The sequence below is a fragment of the Monodelphis domestica genome, chromosome 4 (assembly GCF_027887165.1).
Source record: "Monodelphis domestica isolate mMonDom1 chromosome 4, mMonDom1.pri, whole genome shotgun sequence".
NCBI lineage: Eukaryota > Metazoa > Chordata > Mammalia > Didelphimorphia > Didelphidae > Monodelphis > Monodelphis domestica.
In genome coordinates, this window is record NC_077230.1 from 347,039,735 (window position 1) to 347,062,371 (window position 22,637).

Below are 22,637 nucleotides of genomic sequence, written 5' to 3' on the forward strand. Positions count from 1 at the left end.
ATAGATGCTATTTTGGATGAGGATTTCTTTCCATAGAAGGCTAGTGAGCTATGCATAGTTCAGGCACGGCCAACTCAGTTGTCTTGGCAGAGATCCTGGACTGGTTTGCCATTTCCTTCTCCAGCTCATTTGACAGATGAGGAAACTGAGGCAAACTGGGTTAAGTGGCTTGCCCGGGATCATACAGCCAGTAGATGTCCAAGGCCAGACTTGGAGTCTTCCTGACTTCAGGCCTCATAGTATCCACTGCACCAAGGCCCAACATGGGGGTTTCAGTCTAGACCTGGGCCCGTGGGGTGAAGGAGGGCATTCACACAGATGGGCTGAGCCGTCCTGTTCCAGTCAGCGATTTCCCCTTGTCTTATCCCAAACTTCCTGTCTCAGAGGCTGTAAAGGGGGATTCTGGGACATGTTTTTGTGGGGGTATCTCCCTAGCACCCCAAACACTAACTAGATCATGTGGAAGAGGGAGCAGGGGCCTGAATCTGTGTTCAAATGCAACCCATAGAGCATAGGTTCGAGATGATCAGAGGAGCAGTTGAGTGGCTCAGAGGAGCAGCTGAGTGGCTCAGTGGATGGAGAGATGGGAGGTCCTGGGTTCAAATGTGACCTCAGAAACTTCCTGGCTGTGTGACCCTGGACAAGTCACTTACCCCCCTTGCCTAGCCCTTACCACTCTTCTGCCTTGGAACCGCTACACAGTATTGATTCTGGGATAGAAGAGAAAGCATCAGAGTTCCCTCCTTCGACAAAGACTTTCCCACACAGCATCACTTTCTAATATTTTTATTATACAACTTAAAGAAACTGGGGGGGGGGAGTAGGGACGCACGAGGGGTAGACGGGAGACACGGGAAAGGCTCAAATTCAATAAATAAGAGTTCCCAAACTTCAGGGCCCAACCCCCACCAGGGGAGGGGAGATGACAGCAGGGGCTGTGACCTGCACAGCCCCCACATAAATAGACGGGACAGATGGGCGCCAGACACTGCCTGAATCACCCATGCTTCTCTCCTGGGAGCAAACACAGAGAATGCAACGGGGAAAACGGGACAGATGGGGGAAAGCAAGTCGGGGGCTTGGGGAAGGCTGACGAGGTGTAGCTGGGGTTCTCAGCTGGGGTGGTCAGCACCTAGAGCCCCCACCTTCCCTCTCTACTGCACTGGCCAGGGCTTTCAGCCGTGGGGATTCTAAAGCACTTTTTTTGAGGGGAAAATGGGACACAGTAGGACAGAGGCCCCCAAACTATAGCTGACAACACACAACAAGTTTGGTTTTTAATTTAAAAACAGCCATTCACCCCTGGGGGGCGGGGTGGAGGGGGCTGCTTGACATGCATTAAGGCACCCCCCCCTACTCGTGCAGAAGCATGGCCCTGGATTTGGTGAATGGGGGGCAGGGAGAAGAATTGCAGCTAGCTGGGGAGTCTAATAAAGCTATTGATCCAGCTGGGGGGGAGGGAAGGAGCTGAGATGTACCGTGTACCCCAAAATGCCCCTGGCCCCAGCAGAGAGAGGCCTCTGTCTGCTCCACTGGGGAGGTGGGGACAGGGGACAATGGGGGAACAATGGAGGAGGGAGGGGGGCTCTTCCCAGGGAAATGCAGGAGAAACCTTTCAAGGGTCACCCCAAGTCACACTTTTTTCCTATCCAGATTTGGGTGGGACACGGTGGCTCAGTGAGCAGAGAAGGGCTTAGTAAATCGGACTCAGGGGACAAGAGTGTGACAAGGACATGCGAATGTCAAAGCCAGAAGGGGCCTTTTAAAGACCATCCAGTGCAACCCTTTCTTTAACAGACCCGCACAAGTCAAGGGGGGACAAAGCTGGACCCAGAACCCGAGTCTCCTGAGCTTTCCTCTCCGCTCCCTGGCTGCCTCTCCTCTCAGGAGATGGTCATAGGATCAGAGACTTTCTCCCATGTTATAGGTGAGAAAAACTGAGGCTCTGAGAGGCAAAGGGGCAGAGTTTGGGGTTTAAACCCCTTCCCCTCAGATCTCCATTAAACCCCACCAAGACCTCTACCCATGGACAAGCCCATCTTGGAGAATAAGACTGGGTCTTGGGGAGTGGCGGGGAATATGGGAGGGAAGAGGAGGTCCCCAATGACTACAGAGGAATGGGAAAGGCCTTTGGCTGGGAGTTGGGAGACCTGGGTCTAGTCCTGCCTGTGCCACTCACTGTGTGGTCTCTGGAAGGTCTCTCCTCTCTCAGTCAGCCTGTCTTCACCCTTCTCTGGGGCCAGGACTTGAGCATCCTAGCTCTAGCATGCTGTGACAGTGGGCCCCTGCTCTCCCGTCTTCCCCGTCTTCCCTGACTGCCAGGAGTGGTGAGATAAAGAACAGGGGAGAGGAAGAGGAGGCTGAGCCCGTCATTTTCCTAGAAACCCCTGCATGGGGAAGGATGGGGGATGGACGTGTCCTCTCTGTGGGCCACCAGGGAAAGGGCCCTTCCTTGGGGCTGGACGTCCTAGGGAGGAGACCCCCACTTGGGTATGGATTGCCCCATCTTTGAGGGCTCAGGAGGCCAAATTGGGTGTCCTGTTCAGAGCGGGGGAAAGACTGGATGGCCAGGGAGGGGCTTGCTGCTAGCACGGAGAAGATGCTGGGGGACAGGGTAAGGAGCCAGGGCAGCCCACTCCTGGTCAAGTACGGGCATCTCCCTCCCTCTGTGCCCTAGACAAGATCATCTTTTCCTTTCAAATAAGTTGCCTGAAGTGAGCTCTCTCCCCTGCCACTGCCCACTGCCCAGAGCTCACAGGGGCTGCCCAGGGTGCAAGGGGCCTGAGGGACGGCCCCCTGGGGGCCTCAGGTTGCTGCCAACTCCCAGGCTCCAGCGTCTCTCGGGCCTTAGGTCTGAGTGGATCATAAGGGCACCTGTGAGGGAGAGAGACGGAGGACTTGAGGGAGGCCCCGATGGGTCCCTTAATCTGTTGGCTCCTGGGTCAAAACGCAGCGGCACTCCCTCACTGCACCCCTCTAACCCTGAAAGCCTTTCCGCTGGCCCAGATCTTCTCAGCCTATTTCTTGTCTCCTCCCCCTGGCCCATTTCCTTCCAGGAAGCCTTTCCCCGTAGCCTCTGCCCATAAAGATCTCGCTTGCCCGCTCTTCTGTTTCTAAAAACAAACTGGGTTTGTTCCAGGGCTCAGTCCCTGTGTGCCCCCTCAGACCTCGGACTCCCCCAGGGCTATATTACCTTCAGATGACCAAGTTGGATTCACTCAGCCTGACCACGTAGCGATTCTCCTAAGGGAGAAGATGTCACAAGGATCAGAAAGGGGGAGGCAGGTGCAGGCTGGCCCCCAAGTGTGCCAGCGCCCCAAGGACAAGGATGGTTTCATTTTGGACTTTGTACTGCCCAGCGCTGTGCTCCGGGGGTTCATTCATGGGCACCAATCCCCTCCTTTAGAGAAGGAGAAGGAGTCTCCCATACACTCTGGGCTCCATTCCCAGAGAGAGAAACCCTCCTCCCTTGGGAGTCAGTAAGAAGCAAGGGCTGAGCCAGGAAACCACAGGCAGAGAGACGCTCAGGCTTCCTGGGTGCTGGGAAATCGGGGAGACTCTAGCTCGACCAGAGCTTCCATTCCATCGTTCCTAGCCTGAGCCTGGGGGTGGCTGCTCTAAGACCCCAGGATCTATGGGTCACCCCATGCCCCGGCTCACCTCTGATTTGCTCTCAGTTGCCCCAGATGCTGGGGTTTTCAACCATTTGGATCTCCCTCCACCAGTGCCCAGAAGGGCTCTATTCTCAGGGGGGAGCCCAGGGGGTGGAGTTTCAGCTGCTTCCCCCTCCTCACTGGTCTCTGAGATGGTTTTCACCTCTGGGGCTGGCGGGCTTGGCCGCTGCTCAGGGATTCGGGCCACACGGAACCTGGAGGAAAGAGGATGAAGATACATGAGAAGAGTGAGTGATGGAGGGAGAAAAATATTGTGGCAGAGCAGAAAAAGGGTCCAAGTTGGCACCACGGGACCTGCTGTGCTCCCGAGTGACCGTGGGCAACCCTCTTGTTCTCCCGGAGCCAGTTTCCTCATCTATAAATTGAATGAGTTGGCGTCGACGGTCTCTCGGTACATTTCCAGCTTTAGATCTAGGTTCTATAAAGGAGGTGCTGGAGCGAGAACCTGAAGGCTCTGCCACTGGTCAAATGCATGGATAAGCAGTTTCGATAAACCCTGTCCCCCTCTCCCCGATCCTAAGCTGTGATCGCTGGAGCTACGGCCCAAGAACAACTCTCACGGCCTCTCATCTCCTTAGCTAGCCTCATCTGGGCCAAAAGGGAGCCTGATGGCTTCTCCTGGGTCCAAGCAGGATCCAGCTGGGCCAGGCTGGGTCTGGGGATCTCAAGTACAGGACGAGCTTAGATATTTAGGGGCCTCTTCGCATAGGACAGCATATGGGTTTTTTAAAAAATTAAATTAATTAAAAGAAGTTTAAAGTGTTGAGTTCTAAATTCTCACACCCCTTCCCATTCTCTCTCCCTCCCTTCTTCCCACCCTTCTCCCTTCCTTGAGATGGTAAGCGCTCTGATGTAGATTTTACATGTGCGATCATGTAAAACATGTTTCCAATTTGTGGAAGAAACTCAAATAAAAAAAGGAAAGAAGTAGAAAGAAAGTGAAACATAGTAGCGCCTCAGTATGCTTTCAGACTCCATCATTTCTTTCTCAGAGGGCAAATGGCATTTTTCATCATGAGTCTCTGGGATTGTCTTAGATCACTGCCCTGCTGAGAATAACCAAGTCATTCACAGTGTTCGTCACAAAATATTGCACCACTGTGTACAATGTTCTCCCGGTTCTGCTCACTTCACTTTGCATCAGTTCTTGTAAATCTTTCCAGGTTTTTCTGAGAGCATCCTGCTTGGGGACAGGGTATGTTAATGTACCCATGTGGCTGAGATGCTTTCATCCCCCTGCAGGGAGTTATTCCTCCATCTCTGTATTCTTTCATCTCTTGAAATACTGCATCCTCCAGGAGCAGGGAAAAGTATTTCTTCTTTGAAGTGAGGCAGCTATGTAGTGTGGTGGATGGAGCACTGGGCCTAGAGTCAGGAAGACTCATTTGTCCCGAATTCAAAGCTGGCCTCAGAAATTCAAAGCTGGCCTCAGATACTTACTAGCTGTGTGACCTTGAACGAGTCACTTCACTCTGTTTGCCTCAGTTTCCCCATCTATAAAATGAGCTGGAGAAGGAAATGGCAAACTACCCCAGTATCTTTGCCAAGAAAACCTTAAAGAGGATAGACATGACTGAAAAGACTCAACAACAATGATGGCAAAGTACCTTCAAGGAAAGTTTTTTTTTCATTCATTTTTCTTTCTATATTCCCTTGTGCCTGGCATTCCTAGATGCTTTCTAAATTGAAAGGGCTCTCTCCAAGGCCATATGAACTAGTGAGTGGCAAAGCCAAGCTATGAAAGAATTCTAAGGTTTGGACTCTAAGTCCTGGGCTCGCTCCAGCTCACTCTCATTCTAATAAAAAAATAAACCCCAACACTCTTTTCTATAGTTAATTCCCCCCCTAAATATAAAGCTTTAATTAAAAGCCAATTACCAGGGCAGCTGAGTAGCTCAGTGGATCGAGAGCCAGCCCTAGAGATGGGAGGTCTTAGGTTCAAATCTGGCCTCAGACATGTCCTAGATGTGTGACTCTGGGCAAGTCACTTGACCCCCATTGCCTAGCCCTCACTGCTCTTCTGCCTTAGAACCAATACACAGTATTGATTCCAAGATGGAAGGTAAGGGTTTAAACATTTTTTTTTAATAAAACAAAACTAATTACCAAAAAATCAAGTTTGGCCATCAAAGAAAGCATCTTTTCCTCCACAGTCATTAAGTAGCCACCATTCTTTCATGGGTTTACAAACTTTGATGCTCCTCCCCTCACCTCCTGCTGAAACTGGCTCTCCAGGTTTGAAGCAAACTTAAGAGGAGACATTGGTAATAAACTAGGTGGTTGTTCAGTCATTTCAGCCATGACCTCATTTAGGGTTTTCTTGGCAAAAATAATGGAGGGTTTGCCATTCTTCCTCCAGTTTGTTTTAGAGATGAGGAAACTGAGGCAAACAGGGTGAAGTGACTTGCCCAGGGTCACACAGATAGTGTCTAAGGACAGATTTGAACTCAGGAAGATGAATCTTAGCTGTGCAAGCCTGCCGAAAAATTCAAACACTTCTGGAAATAAAATCACAAGTAGGTAAAAAGAGGGTGCAGAGGGAGCAAACCACCTTCCTTTTCATTTTCTTAGTAGTCGCCATTTGCCATGTCAGGTTCTGAAAAGAAAGCTGTGTCTGACAAGTGTGGGGTAGGAAGGAGGAGGAGTTGTCTTTTTAGTCGTTTGCTTGAACATGGGCAGCTAGGTGGCAAGGTGGAGGTAGGAGGTCCTGTTTGCCTCAGTTTCCTCATCTGCATAATGAGCTGGAGTAGGAAATGCAAACCATTCTAGTATCTTTGCCAAGAAATTTCCAAATGGGGTCACAAAGAGTCAGAGACAACTAAAATGATTGAACAACAAAAGAATTAATTAAAGCACACTATGAGATCCCCCAAGTGCATGTAACCCCAAATGTAAGTCCCTTACAGTTCACAGGAGACCCAGGCAGGCCAGGGTATGGGCGTCCCACACGCTCCTGGCACATCTAATTGAAGCTCTCAGCACATCCTTTGAGAATAACAGATCTGGACCAATTTCCTTTTACAGAGGAGGAAACTGGGACTATGAGTGACTGAGAGGGCCAGTGATTTGCCGAAGGACAAGGGGGTTGGGAGTAACCAGAGGGGCAGGTGAGTCTCCCAAAAGTCACAAGGGACCCCCAGGCTGTGGACGGTGAAGAGCCTGCACCACAGAGAGAAACTGACAGACAGGGAGAGGGAAGAGGGAAGAGGAGGAGGCAGCTCCTGGCAAAACTGCAGAGGAGCATCCCAGGGGATTTGCCTCTGACTCCAAACTGTACCAGGGGCTGCCTCGGAACCTCAAGCTTCGGTCCTTCCTCATCTCCCTCATTTCTCTGGAGCCCCAATTTGGGCCTCAGGTTCAACACCTCTGAGCTGACCTACCTCTGCCTTCTTTCCTCCTTAGTCTTGACCCTATTTATAGTCAGGGAATCTGTAAGACCGTCTTGTCCACCACACCATGTCACCAGGGCTCTGCCCTCCACCTTCGATTCCCACGTCTCTTTGCCTTCAGCTGTGCCCATGCCTGCTATAATTCCAACCCGAGTTTGAGCTGTAAAGGTCCCTCAGAGGCTGGCTAATCTAACCCCCTCTTTTTCTTGTATTAAAGACCCTTCCCTTCTGCCTTAGTGCCAATTCTAAGGCTCTTGGAATTGACTCAAAGACAGAAGGGCAGCAAAGGCTAGGCAAATGGGATTAAGTGACTTTCCCAGGGTCACACAGCTAGAAAGTGTCTGGGGCTAGATTTGAACCCAGGTCATCCCCAGGCTTGGTGCTCTGTCGACTCTGCTACCAAGCTGTCCCTCTCATTTTCTAATAGTCCATTTATATAGGGCTTCAAAGCTTGGAAAGCATTTTTATGCATATTCTCTCATTTGAGCCTTGCTGCAACCCTCTCAGGGAGGTGCTATTATTATCCCCATTTTGCTGATGATGACGTTGAGGCCCCAGGAGTTCAGGTGCCCTTGGCAATGTCATACAAATATAAGTTTTAAAGGCAGGTTTGAATGCCTCCAGAGCCAAGGCTTTCTTCTGTATCACACTGCCTGTGTCCAGTCATCCCTATCCCTCTCAGAACTCCCTGTCCCTTTCCCCAGAGGGCCCCAGACTCACCGGCCCACAGAGAGGATGGTGATCTCCCCTGGGCGGCTCCCCTTGGGCACAGGCTTGCTGCCACCTCGGGGTGGCAACGCGCTGGGGGTGGGAGTGGTGGCGGCGGCAGCCTCGGGGGACAGCAGGACTTCGGGCCACTTCTTCTGGCTGCAGCGAGAGCAGCAGGACCCAGAGCGTGAGGCCAGGCCCTGCACTGTGTGCAGGTGATGCTGGTGATGGCAAATGTGGGGTACGGAGGGGGGGCCTTGGATCAGCCTGAGAAGAGCAGAAAAAGATGAGTGTAGCCTCAAGCCTTGCCTGCCTCTGCCCTAGAGCCCCTGGCCCTAGAGACACCTGGATACAACAGGACCGTACCCCCAAATGAAGAGAATGGGGGAGAAGAAGAGAAAAGGGGAAGGAGGGTCCTTTATACAGCCCCCGGCAGCTAAGAATGGCCAGCGCTGCTGTCCCCAGACTCGGCACTCTGGCCTCATGGACCATACCCAGTTCCAGGGGCAGAAGGCAAGGATGGCAGGGCAGAGGCCAAGCATCCCTGTCCCCAGCCTGTGCCAGAGGGAAGGAGGGACAACTCCTCCCCACTGCAGAAAACACCCCAACTCTTCTTCATCCCTAAATACCTGGACCACAGCAAGTTCTCTGCCCCATCTACTGTCAAGCCCCTAATGAGCCTGAGCCTGCAAGAATTCAGACAGCAAACGACAGGAGGATTCGGGGCAGAACCAAGTGGGGCCACAGAGAGAGCAGGCACCGGCACTGGCACCAGCACCAGCACCAGCACTGGCACTGGCACCAGCACCAGCACCGGCACCAGCACCAGCAGCAAATAGAAGCAGACTGCAGAGGCAAAGTCAGGACGGGAGGGAAAACAAGTCAGGGGGAAGGAGAGCCAAAGAAGCCAAGCGGAGTGAAGCAAAACAAACTAGGCAGTTGGTGTGGCAAAAATCAGGAATCGAGCAGAGCTCTCATCTGCCCCCGAAGGCTTGCTTGCCCATCCCCGACGGCCTCTGGCTTACTTGGGCAAAGGTTTGTAACTGGTCTGCACAAGCTGTTTGCTGTGATATTCTTTCAGTAGCTCCTCCAGGGCAGCTGCGTTCTCTGGGAAGCAAAGGGCCACAGGTCAGGGCTGGCCCAGTCTTATGAGCGTTTCCTTCTCTCCCACCCCCACTCGGGGTTGGCTCTCTGGCTCAGCCGCCAGGAGATCCCTAGCCTTGTCCGGGGAACTACCAGCCATGGTCACTTGCCCAGTCTCTTCCCTTCCCACCTGGAGGCACAAAGGAGAAAGAGCCCAGGAGAAAGGGCTCAATCCCAGCTTAATTTCATGGAAGAAGGATCCCCTCCGGAGACATACATCAGTGGGGCCCTCATTGCTTTGGAAGAAGCCCATTGTTCTAGGGGACAGCTCCAGGTATTACACAATTCCTCCTCCCTTGGGAATCCACTCCCAACTGGTTCTGCTTCCAAGCAGAACAGAGGATCAGAGTTCGAGGGCTAATAAAGAACCTTAGAGGCTACTGAGGCTCACTCCTTTCATTAAATCGATGAGGAAACAGGCTGAAAGAGATTAAGTGATTTTTCTCAAGGTCTGGTCACACAGCTAGTAAAATCCTAAAGCAGGACTTGAACTCAGTTCTTTCTGATTCCAAGCTTGGCAGAGAATACCCCCTCCTAGCTGCTTTGGTTCTGGAGGATCTAGAAGGCAGCGATTGTGTGGCTACAGCAGGAACCCCAGACCCTGCCTATCAGATCTCACTTAAAGCTCCTTGAGTTCGGCACCTTCATCTTCCCTAGGAGGATACTGAAGGCCCGGAAGGGCAGTGGCTTTCCTGAGGTCATATAATGAGTTCAAGTGAAGCTCAGATTAGAACCCCAGGCTCCTGACTTCCCATTCAGAGGCTCACACTCTTAGGACCTGTCAGGTAGACCCAGGAGTTATCTAAACTCAGCATCTCCTCTGGGGTGCCCAAAAGGCAGACAAGAAGCACCTTCCAGGCTACCCAAAATTCCTGTCAGAAGGTGCTGTCTGCTCCCAGGCTCTATTGTGGCACACCAGGGAGAAATGGCTTAGCCCAAAGAAAAGAATGCTGGGGTGGGAGCTGGCAAATTGTTTTGGGTGAGCCTCAAGCTTCTCTCTCTGGAAAATGGGGATAACACTAGGATAATCTGTTTCATAGGGGTGTCATGAGAAGAACCTCTTGGTAAACCTTAAAATGTCAGCTATTACTATTATCATTACTGGTTTCCTTCTCCTGCCGAGGAACAAGGCACAGGGCACAGAACACTGGACTTCAAGTCAGGAGAACTTGAGTTCAAATCTGACCTCAGACTAGCTGGATGAGCTGGGAAAGTTACTTCAGCTCTGTTTGCCTTAATTCCATCATCTATAAAATGGAAATAATAATAGCACCTGCCTCCTACAACCAATTGAGAAAGCCTTTGTAACAAAGTATTTAGCCTATTAATAAATATTAACAAATGCTTAATAAATGAATTATAGCATCAACAAGCCATTTGATGAATTATTAATTCCTATTAACTTAATAAATGCTTGTTTCCCTCCTTCCTTCTCTTTTAAGTCCTGGCAGAATCAGGAGAGATCCAGGAGGGATATTTGCATGGCCAAGACAGCAAGAATTGCTTCCTTTTCCCGGGATGGAACCAACAAGGTGTCACACCCCAATTCAATTCCCCAATCCCTGTTCCCACCAAAGCACTTCCCCTCTATCCCACAGCGACTGGTCCTGGTAGAGCGGACGATCTTAATGAGCTCCCGTGGTTCCAAGGGAGGGGAAAAGAACAGCTGACACCCCAGCCTCACCTTTCTTCTCTGTGATCAGTCGAACCAAGACCCCAATGGTGTCCTCATTGGGGTCATCCATTCGGTAGGCAGGGTTAGTCCCTGTGGAAGGAAGACAAGAGTCGATGAGACTGGGAGGGACATGATGGGAACAGGGTTCAAAGCCTGGGCAGAGAGCCAGTGGGTGCTGCTCAAGGGCAAGACTGAGGCGTGTGGGAATCCTTGAGGCAGGGAAACCTGAGTTCTTTTTCCTCTCTTGTCCTACACAACCCCCTTAAGGCTCTCTCCATGGGCATGAATTAGTCTGGATCCCTGGGATGGTGATGGGATAGGGAGAACCCTAAAGCAACATTGATTCCTTTGGCCAGAGCACGGGCTTGGGACCCAGACCCACAGAATGCTAGAGCAGGAGAGAGGAACTTAGAGACCCAGAACAACCATTTCATTTTACAGCTGAGGAAACTGAGGTACCAAGGGGACTCCTCAGAAGCTGCAGAGTGAATCAGTCACAGAACCAGGGCTGGGACCTTTCCTTGGCTCTTTCCCAGAGAACTCTTCTCCCTCCCACAGAAACGAGGTCTCGACTACAGCAGAAAGGATGAGGGTTGGATGGCTGGATGCCTCTCCAACAAGGGCAAGAGAAAGGCGGCCTTTTCTCCATGTCCATTCCCCCTCACCCCCAGGGAACAGAGATGTGGGAGGACACTGGGGGTTTTTAGCTGCTCTCAGGCTCCTGCCTCTCCCCAGGGAAGGAGACAGCTGGAGAAGCTTCTTCAACAGCTGTGAAGTTAATCTTAGCCATGCTGGGCCCCAGAATCCCCCTTAGAGAATCCTGACATTCCATATCACCCACCCGACCCACCCAGACAAAGGGCAAGGGGGCCAAAATGGGCCCCGCCTGCAGCCTTAAAAGGTCCCCCCGGGTCTCCCTCTGCAGACTGAGGAGTGTACAGGAAGGCGGAGGCTTCAGGAAGGGCATTCCTAGCCTCAGTATGGCGGCTGCTGTCCTGCTCAGGGGCTAAGAGAGGAATCTCAGGTGGCTGGACACACTACAGTTCTCTCTGAGAACAAAACACAAATAGAATGGCTCTCTCTGCCTGTGTCAAACACTATTTCATTATGCGAATGTGCATGGATGAGGACAGTGGCCTTCAGTGAAATAAACAGTCCATTTGGCTGGGAACAAAAGTGCCTGCACACATGCAATCAACTCAGTGGCTGACATTCCTCGGGCCTTAGGGGCCCCTGGATAAAAGGTAGCTGGGAGAAAGGGAGTCTGGCCTGGGATGCATGAGGCGCGAGTTTCCATCCTTGCTTCTGCAGGCACGAGGCTCCCCAGGTGGAGCCCGCATGCGGCTGCCTGTCATCAAAAATGGCTACATGTTGTGGCTGACACGTGTGCCATAGGTTCACCATCATGGCTCTAGAGAGAGCCCTATTGCTCTACTAAAATCACCCTTTCCAGGCTCTTCCATTGCCACCTCCAGCAGCCTTCTCTCTCTCAGCCCTCCTTCTCCTGCTCATCCTCTCTGTAGCTGGCATTGCTACTACTCTTCATCTCTCCCTCATGGCTGCCTGCCCTTTCCTTCTCCATCTCTTTTCCAAAGTGCATCTTCCTCTCCTACCCACTAATTGTGTCTGTCTTAGGTTCTAGTGGCCTCTCTAAATTCTCTCTAGAGGCAATCTCATTCTCTGTCTTACTGATCACATCCCTCCCGATGACACTTGGGCTTAAGCCCGACTCCTCTCCTGGGATCCAGATCCAAATATCCAGGTGTCTACCAGCCAGCTCCAGCTGGATATCCCCTCAGAACTTTAATTCAGACTCTGTGTGTCCCTCTTCCCTGGCCACATGCACCTGGAGAAGGGATAGATCGACCACCTCGTCTCATCCCCCTCCCTCCCCAAGGCAAGGGCTTTCCCCCAGCTTCAGATGGGAAGCACCCCAAGCGCAGAGGCCACATTCCCCCCCTTGGGGCTCCATTACCCTCCTCTCACCGTTCTTGCCCTCAAGTCCAGCCTCATCACCGCTGTCTTTATGGGCTGTGCAGTGATAGCCTTTCTTCTTAAGAAGATTGCAGAGCAAAATCCCCAGCAGGCCCATCAGACAGAAGATGGGCACAATGGCGATGACAGCGTACTGGGCCGCAGCTTCCTCGGACACCCCAGCCTGGGTGCCGTTCTCTGGGGGGTGGACCTCGGGCCCCATCCCAGCCTCCACGTCCCGACGCTGACGGCCCCCACGTCCTATTTCAGGCTCTGCCCCCAGCCAAAGAGACGTGGCCAGGAGAGACATAGGGTGAAACGGGCATCGAGGGGAAGGTAGAGGAAGAGAAAAAAAGACATGGGGAGAGAGAGAGAGGGAAGGAGAAACAGAGGCAGTGTAAGGCAAAGAGACAGATGGAGAGAAACAGAAGGAGGCAGACACAGAGTCAGAGGGACAAAGACACACAGAAAAAGATGGGGGAGGGAGAATAAGGAGAAAGCCAGAGACAAGACACACAAGAGAGAAAGAAGAGAGACACAAAGACAGCAAGCAGAAATAGAGACCCAAAGACACAAGAAAGAGCATTTGAAAGGGAAGAAGAGACACCCAGAGACGAATGACATAGAAGGACAGGCAGAAAAACATCCCAGGGCAAAGGGGAAGAGAGAGATGGGGAAAGTGAGAATAGAGGAACGGAGAATTGGGTGTAGAGAACAGAATCTCAAGTTAGTGAGAAATTAAGAGGGGAAACTGGCCCAAAAACAGCCCCAGTGACTGCTCAGTCTCTCCCAGGAGTATTGACCCTCCGGCTCCCACCCTTCTCCCACTTCCCTTTTGGTCACCCTCCATGCCTTCCTTTTCTGCCCTTCTACTCTCTCTCTGAGCCACCTCTTCTAGGGTCTATAAGCCCTTCCCCAAGCCCCCTTGTAACTCCTGTGTTGGAGGAGAGGTGCCCACCTAGGCATGGAGAAGGGATCTTTGTCCCAGGCCATGGCAAGGGTGCAGGAGCTATTCCATCGACAAGCCTCCTTGTGCTCAGAGACCCAGGCACTGGTACAAATGTTAGAAGCTCCAAGATACTCGAAGAGACTTGTCTAGTCCAACCTCCTTATTTGGCCTAGGATATGTATTACATACATGTCATCCTCCTGAGTTCTGGGTTCGAGCTCAGTGGACCACCTTACTGGTCTGACCTTGGCCATTGTCCCCCTCTACACCCCAGACCTCGAAATAAAGGCATCAGCAGGGGCAAAATATATATTATAAAGAAATAATTGTAAATGACAATAATTTATAAATAACTAAATACATTTTATAGATGTATATACCCCAAAGGGGAAGAGAGAGAATAAGTGAGTGGCATAGGTGGCATTGGAACCCCTGGCCCCATGCTCTCCCACAAACACACAGCCTTCCCGCCTCACCTCCACTGGGCAGAAATCTGTTACAAAACAGTAAGTTCTCTGTTTCAGTGTTGTCTAAAAACAGTGAGCACAACATAGTGGTGCGAGCCGCGTGCGCGCGCACACACACACACACACAGAGCTGTGGGCCCAGGTGTCCTCGTTTCCCCCACCCGGCAGGCTCTGGGCTCTGATCCAGGGTGCCAGCCACTGAGGGTGACTCAGCAGGTGAAAGAAAGGAGAGTGTGTGCCCGGATGGGCCCCTGAGGGCAGGAGCAGATTTTGTGTTGGAGAGTGAGTGCACGAGGGTGTCAAAAGCCCACCGGTCTTCGGGCCGGGTGAGGGACCTTTGCGAGCCCTCTAGACCAACGTCTCCACTGTCTCCCGGGGCTCAGATTAGTGAGATGGCTGCCAAGGCCACAGAGTGAGTGAGTAAATCATGGCACCCGGAGTCAGATCCAGGGCCATGGATGCCAAGCAGAGTCCCAGCCACCCTCCCTCCTCTGCCTTTTCATTCCCTCCAGGCTCCCTGGATGTGCTCTTTATTTGTGTAGGAGTCCATATAGGCGAGAGGGTCCGTGTGTGCCACCTATCTGTGGGTCCTGTTGGTGGGGATGGGGAGTGGCAGTGGGGCCTGGTCCCTGGGGAGGGGGCTGGACACTGGGGCCTCTGTCACCACCTCATTCTATCTCACAAAGTTCAGGGGACTCAGAGTTGGACAGGACAGCACAGAGCTGATGCAGCTCGAGGGCATCAGAGACCAGCCATTCAACAGGCAGCAGCTGTCCCTGCCTCTTCTCCCCAGACCCTCAGAGATTATCTGTGGGGAAGAGGGGGCAAGATAACTTGGGAACTGGCAGGGACAAGTCCTCACCCAACGGAGGGGGGAGTGATCCTCCTATGTCCTGGGCTCTGGTTCAGTGTACCATCTTGTTGGCTTGACCTAGGCTACTGTACCCCTCAGTATCCCAGACCTCAAAATAAAGGGGCCAGCAGGGGCAAAAGTACACCCCAGGACTATGGACCTGAAGGCTAGAAGGCCCCCCTGCAGAGACTTGAATCCAAATGCCGTCATTTTAGTCAGGGGAAATGAGGTCCATTTGGAAAGGGGAAGAGATTTGCCCAAGGTCACACAGCCAGTTAGTGGCAGAGCAAGGATTCTCAAGTCTCAGCTCTCGGCCTGGGGTTCCTTCCACAGCCCCATCCTGACTCTCTGTACCCTGCTCCTTTATGTTCTCCTCCCCTCAGGGACATGCCTCAGTCGTGGAAGAAAAAGCTGCTGTCTCAGCACTGGCTGTCTTCTAACTCCTGCCCCCCAAGGATAGTGGGGAGAGTCAGCATATTCAGGAGCTGAAAGTGGGTCAGCATCAGTCCTGGGTAGTCTTTCTCTCTTCAAAGTTTACAGGGAGGAGGAGAGGCAAAAGAGGAAAGGGCTGCCCCATCAGGGCCCTGGGCTCTGGTTTTCTATTGCCTTTTCTTCTAACTCCTCCCTCTTGCAGTTGCCATCTCTCCATCTATCACTCCATGTCTCTAATCCCCTATTCTCTCTTCTTTTCATCTGTCTTTTGCTCTCTTAATCTCTTTCTGTCTCCATCCTTCTGTCTTCTTCCTTCTCTCAATCTTTATTTTCCTCCTTCTGTTGCCTCAGAGCCATACCTGCCTTTTTCTGTCCCTCCATCTCTCAGAGCCATCTCAGGCTCTCTCCCTGTATCAGCTCTCTACTCCATCTTTCTGTCTTTCCTGGTCTCTGGAGACTCTGCACATCTGTCTCTTTCCATCTTAGCCCTTTCCTTTTTTTCTTCCTCTCTTCTCAAACTCTGCATCCTGTCTCTGTCTCTGTCTCCATGGCTTTAAATCTCTCTGTGCCTGCCTTTCACTGTACTTCCCTTCATCTTTGTCTCTCACTCTTCATTTTTCCTCTTTTCCCTCTGTCTCTTTCGCCTACTTCTGTATCTTTATCTGGGTCTCTCTCGGCATCTCAGACCCATTATTTATCTGTCTCTGTCTCTGTTTTTGTATTTTCATCTAAGTCTCTCGGCGTCTCAGGCCCTTTGTCTCTGTCTCTGTCTCTTTTTCTGTGTCTCACATACACATTTGTCTCCCCTCTTTGGTTTTGTCCCTGATGTCTTCTATCTACCTCTCTCTCACCCTCAATCAATCAGCAAGCATTTATTAAACGCTAAGCTGTCTCTCAGTTTCTCTCCCTCCCTCTGTTTCTCCTTTTCTTGATTCTTTTGCACCTCTTTCTCTGCCTTCATTTCTCCCTCCTTTACCCTCCCCCTTGTCCCCAACACCCATCATGCTAGACCCATACTCACCTCCACAGCCAGGTGTGCCCATGGGTGCCCAAGAACAAGGCCAGCACTCGGTGTCTGGATGCCTTCTGGGGTCATAAAACCTGCAGGAAAACAAAGGTGGTCTCATACCTACAGCCAGCTCCAAATGGCCCCCTCCTACATAGTAGTCCCCTCTGCCCTACCCCTTCTATGGACTCCTACAACTTCCCATTCTCACCCTCTGCTTCCCAGAGGCCTCAAACCCATCCTGGGTGCTTTATCAAAACCAACAGTGGAATGAGCTGCCTAGACAGAGAGGGACTCCTCCTTTCTGAAGATCGTGAATGCTGAAAAGGAGAATTTCTGTTCAGAAAGGGGTTGGATGAGTCCTTTTGTGTCTAGGATGCCGTGAATCTCATGTCTGAATCTCCTAGCCCCCCCCTATGAAATGGGGACAAGGGCTGATGCGGTGAACAAGCTTTGTAAACAGTTAAGTGGCCTTAGAAATGCAGCCATGATCATTTTCAGCAAAACAGTGGCTCCTCCAATAAGGTCAACATGGGAGATAAGAGGCCCAAGAGGTATATGGTGGGAGCTGGAACTGGAATTCCTGAGCTCTTGCTCTCAGTTGGCCTGGGTGATCTGGGCCAATCTATGCCCTTCCTCCTCTGGAGAAACCCTCAGGTCAGGGGAGCTCCAAGACAGCCCCAAAGTCTCCATTCTGTTGCCTCTCCTTTCCCCAGTGTCTAACAGGAATCTAAATGGAATCTGATGGCTAAGTCACTGAGGCTTCTCCTTTCCTTCTAAAACCAATGAGTTGGAGAGATGTGACCTATATGACAAAGAATGTCTGGGCATGAAGGAACTTTAGAACCCAGAACAAAGAATGTCAGATCTGGAAGGGACCTCAGAACAGAGAATTGAGAACTAGAAGGACTTAGAACATGGAAGATCAGGACACCAGGACAACCAGAAAAAGTCTTAGAGATTACCTAGTCCAACCTCATTTTACTGATGAGGAAACTGAGGCCCAGAGGGGGAAAGGGCTTCATTCAAAGTCACAAAGAAACCATGACTGAAACCCAGGAGTCCCAACTCCCAGTTCAATTTTTTCTCCCTCTTTGACACAGCCAATGATGCTTCTTGCTGGGGGCAGGAATCTTTGCTTCCCTTACTGAGCGTCCCTGGGCTGAGGATCAAGCCTTCTCAATTCCAGAGCTGAGGAGCTCACCCTGAAATGCAGTCACCGCACCGAGTATCGACCGTCGTGGTTCCCACCTGGGCCTCGACTCTCCTCAGCTGGGCACAGCCAGTGTGGGGCAGGCAGGGGCTTCGTCCCAGGCTGGTTGAAAAGGTGCCCGGCCTGCAGGCACGGCACACAGTACCCAGTCCCGGTCCGGAACCACATTCCTGAGTGGGAAAATCAATCAAAAAACATTTAAGCTGTGTGCCAGGCAGTGGGGAGTTAGCATTTGAATGAAGGAGGCTGTGGCCGTGTGTATGTCCATTTACATGGACACAGAATAAATTCAAGGTAATTTTAGGGGTAGGCGCTAGCAGCTGCGGGCGATCAAGAGGCATCATGGGAGTTTTCAGGCTCAAGCTGAGAAAGGAAGGAGGTCTCTCCCCTCTCTTCCCTATCCCTTCGACCTTTATATAAGGGCTCCCAAAAGGCTACCTTCTCCAAGAAGCCAACCTGGATTGGTCTTATCATGCTCCAACCTACCAGAGTATTTACTGACTGACCCCCACCCCCACCCAGTTCCCTCAACTAGGAGAATTTTTGACCTTTATACATGTGAACTGTCATATGGGGCTCTTGCTCTTCTGCCTTAAGCTTTATTTGGAGTTCAGCTGGGGGGTCCCTGAGGACAGGTGCAAAATGTCCTCCCTCAGGCTCAGCCATCAGCTCCCCCCATTTCAGAGTCAGGGGTCTCTGAGGATGGGGTCATGCATAGCTCCTCCTCAGGGCAGGTGCCCCTTAGGGCCAGGCATGGGCTTACCTGATTGGGCTCCTCTCCTGGTGGGCACTCGGGACACGCAGCACAACCGCCCGCTTCTGTCTGGTACTCAGAGTCCTGGCAGGACAGGGAGAACGACTGATGTCCACTGAGTAGCTGAGAGAGAAGGGTTGAAGGAGAGACTGGCACCAGCAGACACTGAGATAGGGGCAGGAACCAATCCAATTCCCAGCCTATGCCTGGCCAGCATTGCTGCCACCAATCTTCCCTGCCCTCCCCCCAGAATCCTCTGTGCTAAGATGGAGAAGGAGTCGGTCAAGACTGCTACAAAATAGAATGTTGGACGGGGAGAAAACCTAGGTGCTAGTCTCAGCTCTGCCACTGATCCTCAAGCATACCTTGGGCAAAACTGTGCCTCTCTCTGGATCTCAGTTTCCTAATCTGTAAAATGAGAAGTTTGAACTAGATTCAACTGACATTCTCTTATTAGGCTCCCCTCTGTTCTGACATTCTCTATTCTAAAGCTTCTCCTTGCTCTGGCATTGGTGGTTTCCCCCCCCTTTAAAACAAAGGTGTTTAGTAAAACAACTAAAGAAGAGTAGCCATAGACTATCTCTCTCATGAACCAGAGGATTGTTTTCCCACAATTACACAAACCCAGAGCAGGGCAGCAAAGGGAGTACCATCTTCAGAACCAGAGGACCGAGCTTGAAATGCCCATGTGACATTGGACAAATCTGACGTTTTAGGTCCTAAGGATGTTCTAAGGGTGCTATCAGCTCAGTCAGTCCATGACTCTTTAAGGGGCAAATGGATGAACTGGGGTTCAGGTCCTGGGGCTCTACTTTCCTGCCAACTTGGGTCACTGAAGATTCCACCTCCTTTTCCAGAAATAACTCCAGGTCTTTCCACATTTATACAGGGTTGCCAAGTGCCAGGAAAGAAGACTCAAGAGGAGCAGCTGAGTAGCACAAAGTCAGGAGCACCTGGGTTCAAATCTGGCCTCAGACACTTCCTAGCTGTGTGACCCTGGGCAAGTCATTTAACTCCCATTGCCCAATCTTTACTGCGCTTCTGCCTTGGAACTAATACACAGTATTGATGCTAAGATGAGAATAAGGGTTTTAAAAATAAGATCTAAGAGAGATCCCACTGGATCTATCTTGGGAACTATACTCCAATCTTTATAAGAGCTTCTAAACCAGGAAGTCCCAACAGTCTGCCCATCCTCACTGCACATACTCAGCCTCTGCAAAGGGAAGCCAAACCGAACACCATTACCGGATGGTCCAATGCCTGCCCACCCCATTGCCTTAAAGGGCCCCTTTTTACAAGGATCTCTAATTCTTTATAGGTAATGTTGTGAGGATGGTGAGAGAACAGGAATTGTGATGGGGACTCCAGCATCCTGGATGTCAGTCTAGACTCTGCTTATGGTGACAGATTCAGCACATCCCACCTCCTACAGGAACATATATTATCCCTGCTAAGATCCCTAAAGCCCTCTCTGAAACAGCCCCACCCATTCTGATTCCTGCTCTCCCCTGCATGCCCCCCAGCCAGCCAGTGTAGACGCTGACTACTCTGTTATTAACTTGGATTTGTTCATCTATCCTGGTTTTAAGTGGCTATTTTTTGGGGTGTGAGTCTCAGATCATGTGATCTCAGAGGAACTCTTCACAGGTGAAGTCAAAGAGAAGAGAATCCCCAAGTCCAAGGAGGGGATCTAACCCCCATCCCCACCTATATTTCTAAGACAATCCAAAAGGAAAGACTGATGACCTCTCAGGGACTCATGGCACGCTCTTCCCCCCCCCCTCCTCTCTCTCTCTCTGTCTCTCTCTCTGTCTCTCTCTCTCTCTCTCTCTCTCTCTCTCTCTCTCTCTCTCTCTCTCTCTCTCTCTCTCTCTCTCTCTTTCTCCCCCTCTACCCTTCTCTCTCTCTCTTTGTCTCTGCCTCCCCTACCTCTCTCCCCCTCTGTCCACCTCTTCCTTCCTCTCCCCCATCTCTCTCTTCTCTCTCTCTCTTCCTCCCCCATCTCGCTCTCCCCCCACTGTCCACCTCTTGCTCCCCTCCCTCCCCCATCTCTCTCTCTCCCTGCTGTCTGTCTGTCTGTCATGTTTAACCTTTACCATGCAGAACAGTGAGCTTCTAAGACTCGCCATCGCTAAGATTCTAAAGGTTCTAGTACTGCATGCTTCTATCTCCTCTTCCTCCTCGCTCCTCAGCCCATCTCTCTTTTCCTGATTTAGCACTAGTTCCATGGTGCTTCCAGGGCCCGATGAGAGACAGGCCAAGTCTCGTCAGCAATCCCCAGGGCTGGGCTCTCTTCACCCATCCCGGACCCTCCGGGTGCTGGCTACCCTCCACGCCTCCCCCTCTTTCTTCACACATCCCACCCAGCTCACAGGAGCTCTGATTCACCAGGGAGAGGAGCCCTACATCAAGAAGTGTGTCTGTCATCTTCCTTCATGCCCCTGCCTAGTGCTGGAGCTGGCCTTGTGTCAGACAGAAGCAGAAGCAGCAGGAGGTTGTCACAGTCTTGGGATCCATCACCCATGCCAACGGGAGAATATCCTCTAGCTGTGACCCTAGTCTTTACTCTTTTTTTCTTTTAAACCCTTACCTTCCATCTTAGAATCAATACTGTGTATTGGTTCCAAGGCAGAAGAGCGGTAAGGGCTAGGCAGTGGGGGTTAAGTGACTTGCCCAGGGTCACACAGTTAGGAAGGGTCTGAGGTTAGATTTGAATCAAGGACCTTCCATCTCTGGGCCTGACTCTCAATTCGCTGAGCCACTTAGTTGCTCCTAGTCTTTATTCTTCACGGCAGAGTCGGGGCAGGAGAGATATAGAAAACTTCAGAGTATAAGCCACTATCATGGGCAGATTCAGGGATCTGGGCATGGCTAAATGGCCTGGGCCAGGACAGAAGGCCCCTGAGATTCCTCTCAATTCCCCGGGATACCCCTCCCAAACCACCAGAAGGCACACTAGACTCAGACGCTTCCCTCCCTGGCCCCAACTCACAGTGAGGAAACAGGTGAAGGACCAGCACAGTCTCTGCCACTTCATCCTCAGGATACCCCGGGGCTGGGCCAGCTGACCTGAGGACAAAGGAGAGGAAGCTGGACATCAGGGCAGGCAGGAGCATCCCGGGGGGAAAAGAGTCTCACCTGTCCATCCAAGGCAGCCAGGTTCAAAGCCCAGCTCTACTATGTAATAGCTGTGTGACTGTGGGCAAGTCTCTCTTCCTATGGGCCTCTTTCCTTCTCTTCTCTCTCTTCAGTTCTAAATCTATAGCAAGTTCGTTGAGTGTATTCCTATAATCCTAGAGGCATTACAGAACTGGAGAGGCCAGGGGCCAGGGCCCTAGAGATCCTGGTTCAAGGCTGAGCCCTCCACTCATTGGCTATGGTACCTAAAGCAAGAACCTTCCTTTTCTGTCAAATAAAGTGGGTTGGAACAGATCAAGGATGAGAGCTGGAAGGGATCTCAGAGGTCATCCATCTAGTCTAACCCCCTCATTTGACTAACAACAACAACAATAATAATATAGAATACCACAGTAGGAGTCAGCAAGACTCATTTTCCTGAGTTCAAATCTGGCTTCAGACACTTACTAGCTGTTTGCCCCTGATCAAGGCACTTAACTCAGTTTGCCTCAGTTTCCTCCTCTGTAAAATAAGCCAGAGAAAGAAATGGCAACCCATCGTAGTAGTAGTATCTTTGCCAAGAAAATCTCAAATGGAGTCATGCCTGAAAAATAACTGAACAAATAATAATAATAACAGATAACTGAACAATATAATAATAATGACAACTAGCATTTCTGTAGCACAAGGATTCTTAATTTAACTTCTATGCTTGGATCCCTTTTAGCAGTCTGATGAATTCTATGGACTCCTCTCAAAATGTTTTCAAATGCATAAAATACATAGTATTAAATGGAAATTAATTACATCAAAATGTAGTTGTTACAATTTTCAAAACCAAAATAAAACCAAAAACACAAGTCTGAAGATCCCTGATGAAGAGGCTTTGATAAAGTAATTTACACTGGTTGCTTTGTTTGATGAACTCGGAGCTCCCATCCCACTGACTCTCCTTTTGGGACTTCTGTCTCTTCCTCTAGAGAATGGCTCCCCATCCAGAGCTTCCTTTTGCCATGAATTCTTGGAAATGAAGGACTGGGAGAACTGATGGAGGAATGAGATCTGGCTCCAAGGTGAGGGATCTTAAGTACCAAGGGGAAGGGGACAGAGGAAGATATACAGAGAGGAGGCTGGGAAGTAACCCAAGACAAACGCATGACTCAGATTGACCTGTCATCTTGACTGAACCCTCACCTTCCCCTCCCCCCCCCCCCAGCTGGTTCTGGTTCCTGGCCTGCTACTGAGTCAATATGTAATATTGAGCCAGTCCCTTCCCCCCT

General features: G+C 51.1%; 1 protein-coding gene across 2 annotated transcripts in view; it reads right to left on the minus strand.

The window, feature by feature from the left end:
• Positions 1-770: 770 nt before the first annotated feature.
• The window catches only part of RELT (RELT TNF receptor), a 61,234-nt gene continuing 39,367 nt past the window's right edge, over positions 771-22,637 (minus strand). The window contains exons 2-12 of one of the 2 annotated variants that reach the window (XM_016422013.2): positions 21,233-21,309; positions 18,247-18,360; positions 17,475-17,653; positions 16,286-16,365; positions 12,576-12,836; positions 10,599-10,679; positions 8,797-8,878; positions 7,784-8,038; positions 3,661-3,868; positions 3,194-3,243; positions 771-2,874 (exon numbers count right to left, since the gene is read on the minus strand). In XM_016422013.2, the coding sequence (XP_016277499.1) occupies positions 3,196-3,243; positions 3,661-3,868; positions 7,784-8,038; positions 8,797-8,878; positions 10,599-10,679; positions 12,576-12,836; positions 16,286-16,365; positions 17,475-17,653; positions 18,247-18,360; positions 21,233-21,277 (1,353 nt within the window). In that variant the 5' untranslated portion in view covers positions 21,278-21,309 and the 3' untranslated portion in view covers positions 771-2,874; positions 3,194-3,195. The remainder of the gene's footprint in view (positions 2,875-3,193; positions 3,244-3,660; positions 3,869-7,783; positions 8,039-8,796; positions 8,879-10,598; positions 10,680-12,575; positions 12,837-16,285; positions 16,366-17,474; positions 17,654-18,246; positions 18,361-21,232; positions 21,310-22,637) is intronic. The other variant, XM_056795006.1, reaches the window with a different exon arrangement.